The sequence below is a fragment of the Aspergillus alliaceus genome (genome assembly GCF_009176365.1).
Source record: "Aspergillus alliaceus strain CBS 536.65 unplaced genomic scaffold BDW43scaffold_5, whole genome shotgun sequence".
Classification (NCBI taxonomy): Eukaryota; Fungi; Ascomycota; class Eurotiomycetes; order Eurotiales; family Aspergillaceae; genus Aspergillus; species Aspergillus alliaceus.
The window spans coordinates 1065879-1080695 of record NW_022474688.1 but is presented as its reverse complement, the minus strand read 5'-3'; the positions used below and the strand labels follow the sequence as shown (position 1 = coordinate 1080695).

The window sequence follows — 14817 nt, the reverse complement described above, 5'->3', positions numbered from 1 at the left end:
GATGACGGAGTTTGGGTGTGGCCATCTCTGAAGATGTCAGAATCGACAACGAGGATAAAGACGATGCCCAGACATAATTAAAAGATAAGGATAATCCAACAATCGCTATACTGGAACGTTTGTCTTGCCTGAATGCTAGACTCCGGCCAGAGCGTCAAGGACAATCAAAGCACTCATCCCGACTAAGGCGGTAGGACGACGGCCGGCTCGATCGATCACGAAAGGGACAGCTATTGCGCCAGCAAGGGTGCAGTATGACGCAATCATCGTCAAGGAGAAGGCAACTAAAACGAAGGCACCTAAGATGAAGAAATCCTCCATACCAATCTCGGCTTAAGGAAAACAGTAACATACGTGGTCGAGAGTATCACTCCGGAGACCTGGTTCAAAGAGAACGAGCCTCTGTCAGCGTCCGCTGAAGGTTTTTCCTTGAGAATATCTCCCAACTCTTCACATTAGCCTTCAATTTATGCTCCTTTTGTTCACAGAGCTCCATTATTTGAAGTTTATTGTTGACCTGCTCTTGACCTGCTCTTCGTTGAAGCCACGTAACCCGCAGATTAGTACGAGCCTGCATCAATCAGCCTTTGATGACCAGCCACTGTGGGCTTTCAGGAAGTGGTAGCGTGCAAATGAAGTAACGCAGGGATGGCACACTGCACGGCCAAAGGAATCATGTATGACACTCTACCTCCTCGTTTTTTAGTTGTAGCCATCACAACTTTTCCGATCACTCCCCCCGTCAGGTTCAAAATGTCGATTGATGTCACACTTATACCTCTCATGGAGGCAGGAACCACCTGGTAAGGCATTAATTGAACTATCTGTCCCATACATTGAAGTATGATCCAACTGCATACCTCTGAAAGATATAGGGGAGCGGTGCCATTGGCGGATGACCCTGGCAATGCTATTTATGAACCGTCCAGCCATGAACGCCGCCAGGCTAGTAGCGAAGACTTGAAGCAAATCACCACAGATAGAAATGGCATGCGCCATCAGCACGGGCCATTTTCGGTCAAGGCGGAAATTCAGGGGTGATGCTGCGAGACCTCCCAGAACCGAACCGACCAAGGGGACAGAGAATACAATGTCCTGGTTGTGGGCGGATAAAGTGTATCTACCGGTCCTTGGATTGGGTCCATGATACCTTCGACCTGTTACAGTGGATTCCATGGTTAGATGGATGGGCTTCTTTCTCCAAGGGACGATACAGCTCATAAAAGGATGCAGTGCTACCACGGATGAAATGATCTTATCGTCAAAGCCAAACAGGAACGGGGCGGCCCCCAAAGACCGTACAGACGATTATTAAGTGAACATTAACGGTCCTCTCTTTCGTTGATTGATGGGATTTGGTGGTCATCAGGTCCAAACATTGGACATCACTATCAATGGTGGGCTCCCCTGACTTTGAAATTGACACAGGCTGGGAGGAGTAAGAAGACTACTCTCACTATTATCACCAGGGTGAGCCAAATGATTAAGTTATTGATCTAAACGCCAGCCATTCCCCTTTGAGAAATTGAATATATATAAAGGAGGGAGTACATAGATGAGTAAATGACAGAATTAAATCAAACAGCCAAGTGCCGATGATCGTCTCAAAAGATTCCGCCGATCAGGAGAGAATCCCTCAGGGAGGGGTTGAGTAATAGTGCGTAGTCTATATATATATACATACAAAGTATATGTAGATCTATAATACGAATATACTATAAGTACAGAGTAAATATACCGTGACCCTGGATCTTACATATCGTACAGTATTTAACTGATTCAAGATGTCATTTCTCACTCGACAGATTTTCTTTATTTGCTTTTCTTTTCCTCGAAAACTAATAAATAAATATCATCTGTGAAGAGAAATGGTCTTCTCTTGATAATCATACTTTGAACCTAGTACTCTGTACACGAGATTCATATTAGATCTTCAAATGTCTCAGCATCGCCACTGTCCAGACAGAATCCTCAATGATTGTGAAACGGCCAGGATGGATCAATGGGCTAGCCGATCATTTACTTATCTTATTACCCCGAGGTTCCCTCGCGTGCTTCTCTCAATTGAACCAGAACCAGGTCATGATAATTCTCTTTTGAAATGAATGACAATTGCCAGCCGAGACAATGCCGCGAAGACAGGCCAATGCATCCTATGGAATATTTCATATGGCCGTGACTTTACCGCAGTTCACAGATACTCCCGACGGTTGATATCCATAACTTTCGGCTGAGCAAGGACAAGTCTCACGAATCAATCGATCGCCGTTTTCTACAATTGGTTTCACAGGAAGGAAAGGAAGAAAAAAAGACTCTTGTCCTAGCCTCGCGGTTGGCTAAATTCCCTATCTATACTACTAGCCACCTACGTACTACTAGTAGTAGTTACCTAATAAACTAGCCGACCTAAAATTCCTACACCGGTACCAGACATGCGAAGACGCGGATATCCCTGCCAAATCAGTGATATAGAATTCTCTATCGCATGCCCACTTTGTTCGTCACTCGCGCCATTGTTTCACCGAACCTTTCCCCATGGTTAATTGAATTAATTGAACGATCCTTGCGGCCTTGGGTATGACCCTAAAACTGGACTTTACCATCTTTCCTTCCAGTGAAACCCCGGAGGAAACGATTGGGGAAACATCTCTTGGGACCATTCAGAATTCCATGACCTGATATCTTGGAAGAAGACATCCCCGGAACCATGCCTAACTCCTTCAGCCGAGTACGATAGTTGCGGCATATTCACAAGGTGCTTTCAACCTTCCAATATCAATGTGGCTACCGGGGCTCTCACGTATATACTTATACACTTTGGTGAGGCATCTGCCTTTACATTAACCCTTGCCCTATGTGGTCGGAAGCGAGTCCCTTAGTATGGCCGCCTCGCTTGATAAAAGTGTAACTTGCCAGCGTTTAGGCTCCAACCCAACTCTACTAGCATCTTCTTTAAATGTCAACATAACTGCTTGGAGAGACCCCTACCTTAGCAGGGCGGATAGCGAAGCAGGGTGGGCATGATAAATTGCCACCTTCCAGCCTCTGTGGGTGTCTCCGGGGGCATTGTTGGACAAATACCGACAGTGTTCGTTTACTCTGTCAACCCGAGTGATCTCCGTGCATGGAAATATCTAAATATGTGGAACCATTGGTTAACATCAGACTGAACATCCTGGTGGTTCGGCGACCTTGGGATAAAACCGGGAAACTGCAAACTGGCTTGTACTAACCGATCTTGAAGAGGCCGCGAGAAATTTATTATCATGGGCGTAGAAGGATGCTTGGCATCAGGAAGCGAGCAAAAAGAGGATCTCTCAATCACAGCTATGGACGGCCGCGGATCCTCGTCCTAGATAGCCAAGATGCCTGGCGGACTATGCATTTTCAGGGTTTTTGATCACGGATACGCCTACGCAGCCAATACTTTCTGGGACACGGGTACGTTGCAATATGTCAGTTATTGCTGGATCACAGAGGAGTATTAGAGACTGAAGAAACTTCACAAGCATGTCCAAACGATCGCAAACGTCACTTTAGTGAGCCCAGAACGCTGTGTGGGATGGATTGGAAGTAGCATAATCTACATCACTAGGACATGCATAATGCATTGATGGCTTTTTGTGATATTACCTACCCTGCAGAGATGCAGCAGCAGCGCCTGATCTATGTCGTAGTATTGCCTTGCCGGCTTGGTTTGCTCACCGACCCGGCCTGAGATATAGACAGCTTACGGGTCAGAATTGATGTGCGATACCATGCTCCAGACACACTAAATACTGTATGTATATAGTATAGCATGTCAAATATTTTGCTACCCCTGATAGTATTTTCTGATTAACTATATAGCAATTGTTTATTATCTTAAATGTACGAAACATCTAAATGCGTACAAGTAAAACATACATATGTACATAGGATATACATGCAGATAGGTACCGGTGAATGTAGCTGGACTCTGTAGAGCCTAAGAAGTATCAAATACCTGAGCCGAATAGACCAGCATAAGCAATTGACCAGCTACTACATCCTAGTCAACCATGTAAACAAGGTCAACGAACAGCGCCTACAGGACCAAGAACATATGTAGCAATTAGCGTAACCGTGGGAGGTGATATAAAAGCATATGATTCCAAGTCCAATGCGCACAGTCTCGGTAAATGGAGGGCTAAAGCTAAGAGCTGAAGTGGGACGAAAAAGGGAAACTTCCTGAAATTCTTATTAGATAGTATTAATAAAACCTCCGTCTGCATGATAGGATAGAGTAAGGAGACAAATACTGTAGGCAAGGATCTACGGTTGTTTGCACGGATCATTGTGCTTGACATATGCGTATTATACATGCATATATTTAGGAGAATGCCCTGGACAACGTATGATGTAAACGGTATGCTATATGTAGATATCATGAGGTATTCATATGTCCATTCACCCGGTCCTCCATTACGGAGCATTTTCTTATCTAGCGAAAACATAGATTTCAGAGGCAGGTCTCGTATACCTACTATGATAACTGTCTTCTGATAATCATGGGGTGTTGCTAACAATTGCCATGGGGCTTTCGAGGTCCATCCACACATCCCACAATGCATACATATGGGTATCATTGGTAATTATAGCAGACTTTAAATATGACCCGGAAGTCGGGCGATTCGAGGAGAAGGCGATGAGCATAGGGTATAGAAAAGAAGACATGAGATATTAAAGTGTATAATGTATAAGAATGCGCATACGGGTGTAATCACCTTGATTGCCAGAATTTCCATCCTGGCATTGTAATTTGACCATCTCGCTGATAAATTCGCCAATAGTAAACAGGAATGCCGGCAACGATGAAGGCCACAACTGTCAAGGTTTGCAAGGGCTCGGCAATGACCGCTCGACTGAGAAGAAAAATGCTCACGCAGCAAAATATGATAGGAGTTGAGATCAAGGTTTTGTATGGTCGCTCCAAGTACGGTTCCCGGATTCTCAGAACAATCAGGCCAAGAACTGTGAGGAAATAAAACGTATAGCCTGCGACGCCATAGAAGGTGACCAATGTTTTGAATTCACCGACAATGACATACGCCAAAGTGAGCGCGCTGTTCAGGGCCATGGCGTTGATGGGTGTGTATCCGATTCGAGCGTGCTCCCCGAAGAGGCGAGAAATAGATTTGCGGGCCCATGATCGGCGCTGTAGTCGATTGCTTGTCGTAGATCCTTGGGTCCAGAGGTTACCGAATATTGAGGGCAGGTAGCCTTCCTTACCAGCTGCATAGACCAATCGCCCGCTGGTAAATATCGTCGCATTAAGCGCCCCGAAACAGCTCCCAGAAACGATGAGGGCGAACACAAGGGCTCCAACTTTGCCAAACACCTTGTCTCCGAATTGGACAGCGATGGTGTTGCTGGCCTCAATCGTTGAATGCGGCAAGACTAAAAAGTAGGAGATATTTGCAAGTAGATAGCAGAGGATAACCAGTGGCATAGCAGTATGAAGTACGCGCGGAAGGTCACGATTGGGATTTTTGAACTCGCCTGTTACGTAGTTTGTCTGCATCCTATGAGTAACGTCCCAATGATAAAGAATAGGTTATAGAAAGGAAATAGCACATACGTTGTCCCAACCATCAAATGCCCAAAGACCGGCATACAAAGCAACTGCCCAGGCTGATATGTCAACGTTGGTATCCTCGAACCAACCTGACTTCCATTCTTCATTTGCACTCCCATTCGACGAAAGACCTGTGATCGCCACAACCACACCAATGATTGTGACTCCAAGCAACGCAATGAACTTGAAGAACATGAATATGTCACCGATGCGTGCGGCAAGTCTCGTGGAAATACAATTCAACAGGGTCACCATGAAGACTCCCGAAAGTGCGACAGCTTTGCTAATCCATGGATTGACCTGATCGGCATCAGCACCAATCCCGGCCCGAACAACGTATTCTCCGAATATGATCGCAATGATGGCGGCGCTGCCTGGCTTCAGCACAAGAACAGCACACCAGGTGAAGAGAAAGCCCGCTAGCTCTCCGAAAATTTTCGCTAGGTATATCTGAGAGCCACCGTTTAGGGGAATGGCTCCTCCTAGTTCCGCATAGCTGGCCGCTCCCGTCCATGCTAGTAAACCTGCAATAACCCACGCAATGAGGGAGGCGCCAGGTGACCCCGCGTTGGCATTGACCTGACTTGGTGATGAAAAGATACCCGAGCCAATAATTAATCCAACCACAAGGGATAGACCATTCAAGTACGTTAATGTCTTGTTCCTTTCTAATGAACCGTCGACAACTCCGCTTTCACGATCGAGCGCAGAAGGTGCACCCAAGGGAGCATACCCTCCAGCCGTCTGCGACAAAGGGAAAAGGGTCCTCCCGAAATCAAAAGCAGAAGATACAGAGTATGAACGGGCCGATCTGGGCCTGCCAGAGTCAAAGTTGGAGTATGCATTGGAACTCGAGAGGGGATCCTCATCCTCGAGGGAGAGCTTTCGGGAGGACGAGAGACCGGAAGGGGAGGAGCTGGAGGACCTTGCATCCGATTCGGGGGAGGAGGAGGCGAGGGAGGCGAGTTCTAGAGAATCCCGAGGAGCATGGCTATTGGCCGATCTGCTTTCGGAGTTCACAAACACCATTGTGGGTTTCAAGGATTCCGAGTGATAAGATCGCAAGTTCGATGCAAACAATCCATGCCAGATAATCAGCAACAGTTTAGGGGGAAACAGACGAGCCTTCCCTGCCTGCATATAGCCCTCTTGTTTTAAATCGAGAGCAACCGCAAGGAATCCTCGTCTTTGGGGTGAGAGAAACAGGGAGGAAGAAGAGTTCTGTAGAAGAGTACTTACTGAGCTGAGCGATCGTCGTCCTGCCAAATCAGGACTAGCGTCCTGCCCCCATCTCTCTCGCTTTTCCGCAAGACCGGTGGGGATTTAACATGTTTGATTCTCTCTCTTTCCAACGATCCCATGAAGCTCAGAACGTCTGCTCCGGGTTTACCTCTATTAAATTCACCGTTTCCATTGTGTAGGTCGGTTATTCGGGGACGGAGACACTATGTATTCTCCGCGTCTTCGGCATCATCATTGCCGCCAAAACCACGCTATTGGCTTCGAGTCGCGGTCGTGACCACTGCAGCAGCTGGCGTTGGTGCTTTTATCAGATCACAGCAAGATACGAAATCGACGACGCTAAATCCCGTCACATTCACTCCATACTATCTAGTTTCAAAGGAGCTGGTATCGCCTTCCGGCAGCATTTTTACTCTCAAAGCGCCCAAACCAGTTGGTGATAATTGCCAGGTCTATGAGGAAGCATGGAAGACCGGAATCTGGAGCGTGATGTTTAAGCAGCCACAGCTTCAGATCGGAAGGGACTATACCCCTCTTCCTCCTACGTTGGGTGAAGGACGGGAGGAGTCGCTGCGGTTCTTCATCCGTCAGGACCCCCACGGTGAAATGTCCCGGTATTTGCATGGTCTGGATATGGGAACTTCTATAGAGATGCGCGGGCCACAGATTGAATGTGAGATCCCACTAGATACTCAGCAGATTCTCTTTATTGCTGGGGGAACCGGTATCGCTCCTGCCTTACAGGCAGGCCATACCCTTCTTAGCCGCACGAACGATACATATAAACCCGAGATACACATCCTTTGGGCGAATAGAAGACGAGATGATTGTGCTGGTGGTACGAATGACAGTGCCGCCACGACATCAAGATCGCAAGTGTCTTGGTTTTCCGGTCTGTTAAAGACGTCAATAGCCGGCCGCACTCCGGCTGAACCCATGAAGAGCGCCACTACTTTTTCATCTCTTATTGTGAAAGAGCTTGAGGCTCTCAAGTCTAAGTATCCTGGACAGGTCACTGTGGATTATTTTGTTGACGAGGAAAACACGTTCATCGGGAAAAAGGCTATACTAGACCTAGCGGACTCTGCTCCTCCTGATAAGGGGTCCCACAAACGCAAGATGATCTTCGTGTCAGGTCCAGAAGGCTTCATTAGCTACATGGCTGGACCGAAGCTTTGGGCACAGGGTATGGAGCTCCAGGGACCGCTCCAGGGTATCATCAAAGAGCTTGACCTGAAGGATTGGACTGTGTGGAAGCTTTGACAACCTCCCGGATGGCCAAATAAGTAAAATGGTTCCTTCCTGGTAGTATATATATATATATATATATATATATATCTGTATTTTGTATAATATGAATCAGTTTCTGTTTGCTCTGGCTCGTATCTGCCGGCAGACTTCCGATAGCGGAGAGTCTTGGCGCGCTAGCCGCTTTTACCGGCCTTTCCCGGAGACACAAATAATGCGCTTCTTCTCATTCGCCAGCCTTTCGCTCGCAATTCTTGAATATCTCTTGGTAAGAATGGCTGTAGGTCAAGTTCTTTCTACTTACTACTTTGCCTTGATTGTCGTACTGACCTCATGCAGTCTCGATTGATGTCCTGTGGCCCTGGCAGGCGCTGGGCGTCCCTGCGCGTGCCGACCACTCCTCAACGACGTGCGTTCGCCTCCACCAGGTTCTACTTCCAAGATGTGTTCCAATCGCAGTTAGATGATCCCTCCTCAGCTGCGATCTATTCCTCCATTCAGACGTCTAGAGCTGTTCCGCAGACACTCACAGAGAAGATCGTTCAACAATACTCTGTTGGTTTGGCCCCGGATAAGTTTGTCCGATCTGGTGACTATGTCACGATCTCGCCTCACCGGTGTATGACTCACGACAACTCGTGGCCCGTTGCTCTGAAGTTCATGTCTATAGGCGCAACAAAGCTGCATGACCCGAAGCAGATTGTAATGACGCTTGACCACGATGTACAGAACAAGTCGGAGAAGAACCTACAAAAGTACCGTCAGATTGAAGACTTCGCCAAACACCAGGGGGTTGAGTTCTATCCCGCTGGAAGAGGCATCGGTCATCAAGTCATGGTGGAAGAAGGCTATGCCTGGCCCGGCACTCTTGTGGTCGCCTCTGATAGCCACAGTAATATGTACGGTGGCGTCGGCTGCTTGGGTACCCCCATTGTGAGAACGGATGGTGCTAGCATCTGGGCCACTGGGAAAACGTGGTGGCAGATTCCGCCGGTTGCGAAGGTCACTTTGACTGGTGTATTGCCACCGGGCGTGACCGGCAAGGACGTGATCGTCGCTCTTTGTGGATTGTTCGATAAAGACGATGTCTTGAACCATGCAATTGAATTTACAGGCTCAGAGGAGACTATGCGCAGTCTATCTGTGGATAACCGGCTGACTATTGCCAACATGACGACAGAGTGGGGTGCCTTGTCTGGTCTGTTCCCGATTGACGGTGTCTTGAAGGGATGGTTGAGGGGCAAGGCTACAACGGCAGCTATGGGCCTCGCGGAGGGTCCATTCAAGTCCCTAGCCCCTCGGCATTTTACACACCCGCTTCTCGAGCAACTGTTTGACAACCCCCTGGTTGCTGATAAGGGCGCCAAATATGCCAAGGAACTTTTCCTAGATCTCTCTACACTTTCACCTTATGTTTCTGGACCGAACTCTGTCAAGGTAGCCACACCTCTGAAGGATTTAGAGGCTCAGAATATTAAAGTGAACAAGGCATACCTTGTTTCGTGTACCAACTCAAGAGCTTCGGATATTGCCGCCGCTGCTAGAGTTTTCAAGGAAGCCGCAGAGAAGAATGGGGGCAAGGTTCCCAAGATCGCCGATGGTGTTGAATTCTATGTTGCAGCTGCATCTATTCCCGAGCAGCTGGCCGCTGAAGAAGCTGGTGATTGGCAGGCCTTACTTGACGCTGGAGCTACACCACTGCTACCAGGGTGTGCGCAATGTATTGGGCTAGGGACTGGCCTCTTGGAGCCTGGAGAAGTAGGAATCAGTGCCTCGAATCGTAATTTCAAGGGTCGCATGGGTAGCACCGATGCTAAAGCATACCTCGGTAGCCCTGAAGTTGTTGCCGCTAGCGCTTTGAGTGGAAAGCTCAGCGGCCCCGGCTGGTACCTGGCTCCTGAAGGTTGGACTGAAGTTGTGCGGGGCGAAGGAGACGGAATTCGGGAGGAGGATCGTATGCTTACCGCTGAAGAAGCCTTGGAGAAGATAATTGGTCAGATCGATAACCTGGTTGCTGACGGTGAGAAACAATTCAATCCTGAAGAAAGCGAGGAATCATCGGATGACTCCCTTACGGAGGTGTACCCCGGGTTCCCTGAGCGTGTTTCTGGTGAAATTGTTTTCTGTGATGCGGACAACATTAACACCGATGGTATTTATCCTGGCAAGTACACCTACCAGGACGATGTTTCCCAAGAGACAATGGCTCAAGTGTGCATGTCCAACTACGATACTCAGTTCTCGTCCATCGCAAAAGAAGGTGACATTCTGGTCACGGGCTTCAACTTTGGCTGTGGAAGCTCCAGGGAGCAGGCAGCAACTGCCATTTTGGCAAAGAAGATTCCTTTGGTTGTGTCTGGAAGCTTTGGCAATATTTTTTCCCGCAATAGTATTAACAACGCTCTGATGGGCCTGGAGGTTCCTCGTCTCATTAGCCGTCTCCGAGAGAGCTTTTCTGGAGACTCCCTTACCCGCCGCACTGGCTGGACCCTAACCTGGGACGTCCGAAGGAGCCGCATCGAGGTCCAAGAGGGAGAGAATGGTCCCAAGTGGACACAAAAGGTTGGAGAGCTCCCTCCCAACGTACAAGAGATTATCGCCAAGGGAGGTTTGGAGCAATGGGTCAAAAACGAAATCGGTGCTTAAATCAAACCACTTACTATCGAAGTCACCGTACACTTTCCAACCTTTGAATGATGTTATACCCCCCACTCTTTATGTGTGGATAAATTTCCTCTTTTATGTTCCCTGTCTCCCTGATCGTATTTTAGTTGCCAGGCATGATAGACGGTTTGTGATGGTTATTTATGTATGTACAAAAGAGCGGTTTTGTTTAGCAGCTAGATTCATGTTTCTATATTATCCAGACAAAATGGGACGTAGCTATCATTATTTCTATTGGCTCTCGAAGCATTGGGGAGATGCACAGCCATGTCGAGTTCTCGTCCCGTAAGGTCTCTTCTCACACAGACGTAACTTGGTGGGTATGCTAATGATAATGATTAATTAGAAAACAACCTAGAGAATCCCGCTTCCATGCTCTCTTTTACTCATATACCTTCCAAAGATGATTCTCCCGCAATGGCTTGCTTTCCTGGGGTACTTACTACCACACTTGTAAGTTTAGCCACGCAGGTCTCATACCACTTGGTTTTCCTTCGGAAGGTAGCATTTAGGCGCCATGCAAGAATCGTGAAAATCCGCAGAGCTAGTAACCGGTCATAAATCTCGAGGCATTGTTTAAATTTATGACTCTTCGACCTGAAGCACTTGACCTGAAAAATCCGTTTATTGTGTACATGACCCATGGCAGTCAGTAACTGCCATTTTGTGTAGGCATGAAATCCAAACAATTCGACATTGAACGTACAGTGGAAATCAGTTCATTAAATCTAGTTCAACAGCATTTATACACGGAATCACAAAGAGGTCATGTGGAAACCCTTAACAATCAGGAATCAACCGGAAGAAAATAAACAGGCAGCATGAATGTTTGTTGTGGATGCCTTGAGGCAGACATATGATCAGACACGTATTTAGATAGTATGAAAGAAAGACATCGCAGAAGCCTACGTTGTATCCCTTCCTTACAATAAATCCCCCCGTTCTTCTTCCCGTCCGCCTCTATGATTCTAGTCTTTCCATTGGTTTTTTCCTATTGCTACCCAACGCCTTTCATACCTCCCTCCTTGCCTAGACGTCAACATATATGGTCCTACGGAATTCTGGAATAGTGAAAATCCTGGGACATGGAGCCATCAGGATACCGGTTCAACTCTCCCTCAATTTCCACAAAGCAGTCAATGGGACGAGGCGGTTATAACGCTCCCTCAGTCTTCCAGACCGTCCCTCCCAGCATTAACCGTCCGTTCGACTTCTCATCGATGCAAGGTCGCGGCGGTTATAATGACCTGCATGACCATGGGAAGCAGAGATGTGTTGCCTAAACTGCCAACGGCTTCTTCTGCACCCATCATAGATGGCCGTTAACAAGCCCTAGGGCCTTTGGGGCGGGTGTCAACTAGGGGTAGCAAGTGGCATCCTGAAAACAGCCCCAACAGTTCACTTCCCCACGCAAAACCTAGGACATTGGTTAGTAAGGAACCAACATCATCCCGGATGACCGGCGAGACATACTTCTCAAATATCACCCCCAAAACGTCCTCCACATCGCCACTCTCACCTTTGCCGGTGATATTTGCCAGTGCATCAGCCGCAAAGCGCAGGTGCTCTGCGGCTGTCACGATGTCGATTTCCATTTCTCCAGACTGCTGGTCCCCTTCTTGACCTGGTACCGGCGGCATACTGGTTCTGGAAGTTTGAGTCACGAAATCATTCAAATGTTGGAGGCATCTTTGTAGGTTAGAGCTTTGTCGATGTGTTACTCCTAGAGAATCTTCCCAATACGACACATCATATTCTCCATTCGCATCACCTTCAATCCCCAATGGAGATGCAACTTCTTCGAAGGTAGAGATAAGCCCGCGGAGGAACGCTTGCAAATGGCCCGGATCTTCCCGCTCTAACGCGGAATCTAATTGCGCCTCACGGCAAGAGAGGCCGAAGATGCGCTTTCGCGGCACAGTAGGAAATAATTCACGAACTCTAGCGACCAACGGTTGTGGCAAGAGCTGACCACTCTGGTCATCCAGAGGCAACCGGTCGCACTTGTTGACTGCAATGATGATGCACTTACCAGATACGACACAGTCGTTGACTGCATCCACCACTTCTTGCTCGACCTGTAGCTTATAAGGTACGCCACTAGAGGCACCTTTCTCCAAAGACAAGACCACAATAACAACGTCGGACTCTAGAGCGCGAGCTTTGGCGCGCCGAATACCTTCTTGTTCAACAGCCCCGATCACAACAGGCTCTTTCCCCTTGGCAGGCACGGAGCGGATTCCGGCCATATCGCCAAGCTTACAGTACCACCCACCCAGGTCAACCCCAACATCCACGATATCGCGAGTGGTTCCTTCTTCATTGCTAACAATGGCAGCCTCCTTGCCAACAACCTGGTTTAACAGAGAACTTTTACCGGCATTGGGCGCCCCGAGCAGGGCAATTTTGATCCCACGGCGAAGCAGTTCCCCTTTGGAGGCGTTCTGGATATGAAACCCGACTTGGATTCGCAGCGTCTGCACCTGAGACACAACCGAGAGTACCAGCTCATCGGAAGACTCATCAAAATGCTGATCCTCGGCAAAATCGATCAGTGCCTCTAGTTCTCCGCGTGCGTACAGTAGTTGCTGCCGCCACTGTTCATAGCGCCTGGACAAAGCGTCACTAGCACCCCGGACAGCCAGACGACGCTGCTGTTCGGTGTCCGCAGATAATGTATCGCCAAGTGCTTCAATCTGTGGCAGTTCCAGCCGGTTGTTCATAAAGGCGCGACGGGTGAATTCGCCAGGTTCGGCGTAACGGACGGGCAGGTCTGATCGAGTCGTACGGGAGATGGCTGCAAGTACAGATTTAACGGTCGCCGGCCCACCATGAAGATGCAGTTCAAGGACATCCTCCCCCGTAACCGTCTTTGGGGCAGGGAAATACAAAACTAGAGCTCCTGCGTCAAGGACACTACTACTCGAGGATTCACGCGTGGGATCGAACAGAGTCCTCACAGCTGCAACACGTGGTCGCGGAAGCAGCGCTTTTGGACATAGCGCTTGATATATCTAGTGGTCAAACCACCTGGGAATCAGCCACCACTAGCAGAACAGGTTTTTCAATAAGTCTGGCTTACCTGCACACATGCTGGACCAGATACTCGCACAACTGCAATGGCAGCACGACCGGACGCAGTTGAAAGGGCGTAAATAGTGGAATCTGAATCTAGAAGTGAACGTGTTGGCCTTGAGGCGGAAAACATTCGGCTCTGAGGTACCGCGGGAGCTGAGGAAAAGACATGGCGCCAGGGGTGGAGATTGCCCATAGGAAGAGCGCAGCTATGTCTGCTCCATGACGGGCAGAAGGGGATGGCCCGAAACAGATTTCGAAGATAAAGTGCTCGCATGCGCAGAAAGGTACTTGCGGCGAAGCAAATCAACCAGGAGAATTGTAGTAGGAAAGAAAGGTGTGAGAGAAGAAGCTTGGAGCCGGTCACGTGGGGGCGTACAGATCTGCGCACTCTGAATCCTTTTACTACTTACTACTTACTTCCCTTACATCCTGCATTTTCAAAAACTTCAGTCTAGTGGACGACAGCGATTACGTACATATGTTAAGTCCCTACGGGCCTTGAAGCGAATTACCATCCCGTCACCTTCAGATCGTAGGTAAGATACTGTACATTGCAACCAATCCTATGCGCGTCTTAACGCATGAAACCACCGACTCCATGAGATGTATGTATGAAGGTATATCAATGACAGCTGCGTCACCTCGTCACACCTGCGCGTCAAAAGATGCGGCCATACGCCATGAAAAAGCCGCTCAATTACCCACCGCAACCGACATGCAACAAACAATTGCTAACCATGCACATCAAACGAGATATCACACATGTAAGCCAATAAAAGGAAATACGGGATTATGTACAAGAAGGGGATCGAGACCTAAGCTGAGAACACTCTCGATGGGAAGTGAAAACAAATGAGCTGCTGTAGAAGCAAGTAGGTCAATAGAACAATGTACACTTGGAGTGGATGTTCAAGTGACAAGAAAAGAAAGGGGGTAGAAGAGGAAAGTGAAAGGATGGCCGTGATATCAAAGACAGACTCATCACGCTG

The 14817-nt window shown here is 48.2% G+C and overlaps 4 protein-coding genes across 4 annotated transcripts; 1 reads left to right on the top strand and 3 right to left on the bottom strand.

The window, feature by feature from the left end:
- Positions 1 to 663: 663 nt before the first annotated feature.
- On the bottom strand, positions 664 to 1352 carry BDW43DRAFT_184413 (uncharacterized protein). Its single transcript, XM_032038931.1, has 2 exons — positions 861 to 1352; positions 664 to 800 (listed from the first exon to the last, which is right to left on the bottom strand). Exons 1-2 carry the CDS (start codon positions 1219 to 1221, stop codon positions 703 to 705), a joined length of 459 nt encoding a protein of 152 aa, XP_031904663.1. The 5' UTR covers positions 1222 to 1352; the 3' UTR covers positions 664 to 702.
- Positions 1353 to 4565: 3213 nt separating this feature from the next.
- On the bottom strand, positions 4566 to 6909 carry BDW43DRAFT_264373 (putative amino acid transporter). The gene is made up of 2 exons (XM_032040666.1): positions 5600 to 6909; positions 4566 to 5536 (listed from the first exon to the last, which is right to left on the bottom strand). The coding sequence occupies exons 1-2, from the start codon at positions 6734 to 6736 to the stop codon at positions 4742 to 4744; spliced, it is 1932 nt and encodes a 643-aa protein (XP_031904662.1). The 5' UTR covers positions 6737 to 6909; the 3' UTR covers positions 4566 to 4741.
- Positions 6910 to 6955: 46 nt separating this feature from the next.
- On the top strand, positions 6956 to 10732 carry BDW43DRAFT_297469 (homoaconitase; the record flags this gene model as incomplete). Its single annotated transcript, XM_032044391.1, has 2 exons — positions 6956 to 8086; positions 8426 to 10732. The coding sequence occupies 2 exons, from the start codon at positions 6956 to 6958 to the stop codon at positions 10730 to 10732; spliced, it is 3438 nt and encodes a 1145-aa protein (XP_031904661.1).
- A 790-nt stretch (positions 10733 to 11522) lies between these two features.
- BDW43DRAFT_264367 (tRNA modification GTPase) lies at positions 11523 to 14172 on the bottom strand. Its single transcript, XM_032040665.1, has 3 exons — positions 13833 to 14172; positions 12224 to 13764; positions 11523 to 12167 (listed from the first exon to the last, which is right to left on the bottom strand). Exons 1-3 carry the CDS (start codon positions 14100 to 14102, stop codon positions 12149 to 12151), a joined length of 1830 nt encoding a protein of 609 aa, XP_031904660.1. The 5' UTR covers positions 14103 to 14172; the 3' UTR covers positions 11523 to 12148.
- Between the last annotated feature and the right edge of the window lie 645 nt (positions 14173 to 14817).

Coding starts and splice junctions, on each gene's coding strand:
- BDW43DRAFT_184413 (XM_032038931.1), bottom strand. CDS start 1,221: ATGAGCTGTATCGTCCCTTGGAGAAAGAAGCCCATCCATCTAACCATG. Junction 801..860: donor CTCCCCTATATCTTTCAGAG/GTATGCAGTTGG, acceptor ATGCCTTACCAG/GTGGTTCCTGCCTCCATGAG.
- BDW43DRAFT_264373 (XM_032040666.1), bottom strand. CDS start 6,736: ATGCAGGCAGGGAAGGCTCGTCTGTTTCCCCCTAAACTGTTGCTGATT. Junction 5,537..5,599: donor CATTTGATGGTTGGGACAAC/GTATGTGCTATT, acceptor CATAGGATGCAG/ACAAACTACGTAACAGGCGA.
- BDW43DRAFT_264367 (XM_032040665.1), bottom strand. CDS start 14,102: ATGCGAGCACTTTATCTTCGAAATCTGTTTCGGGCCATCCCCTTCTGC. Junction 13,765..13,832: donor CTGGTCCAGCATGTGTGCAG/GTAAGCCAGACT, acceptor TTTGACCACTAG/ATATATCAAGCGCTATGTCC.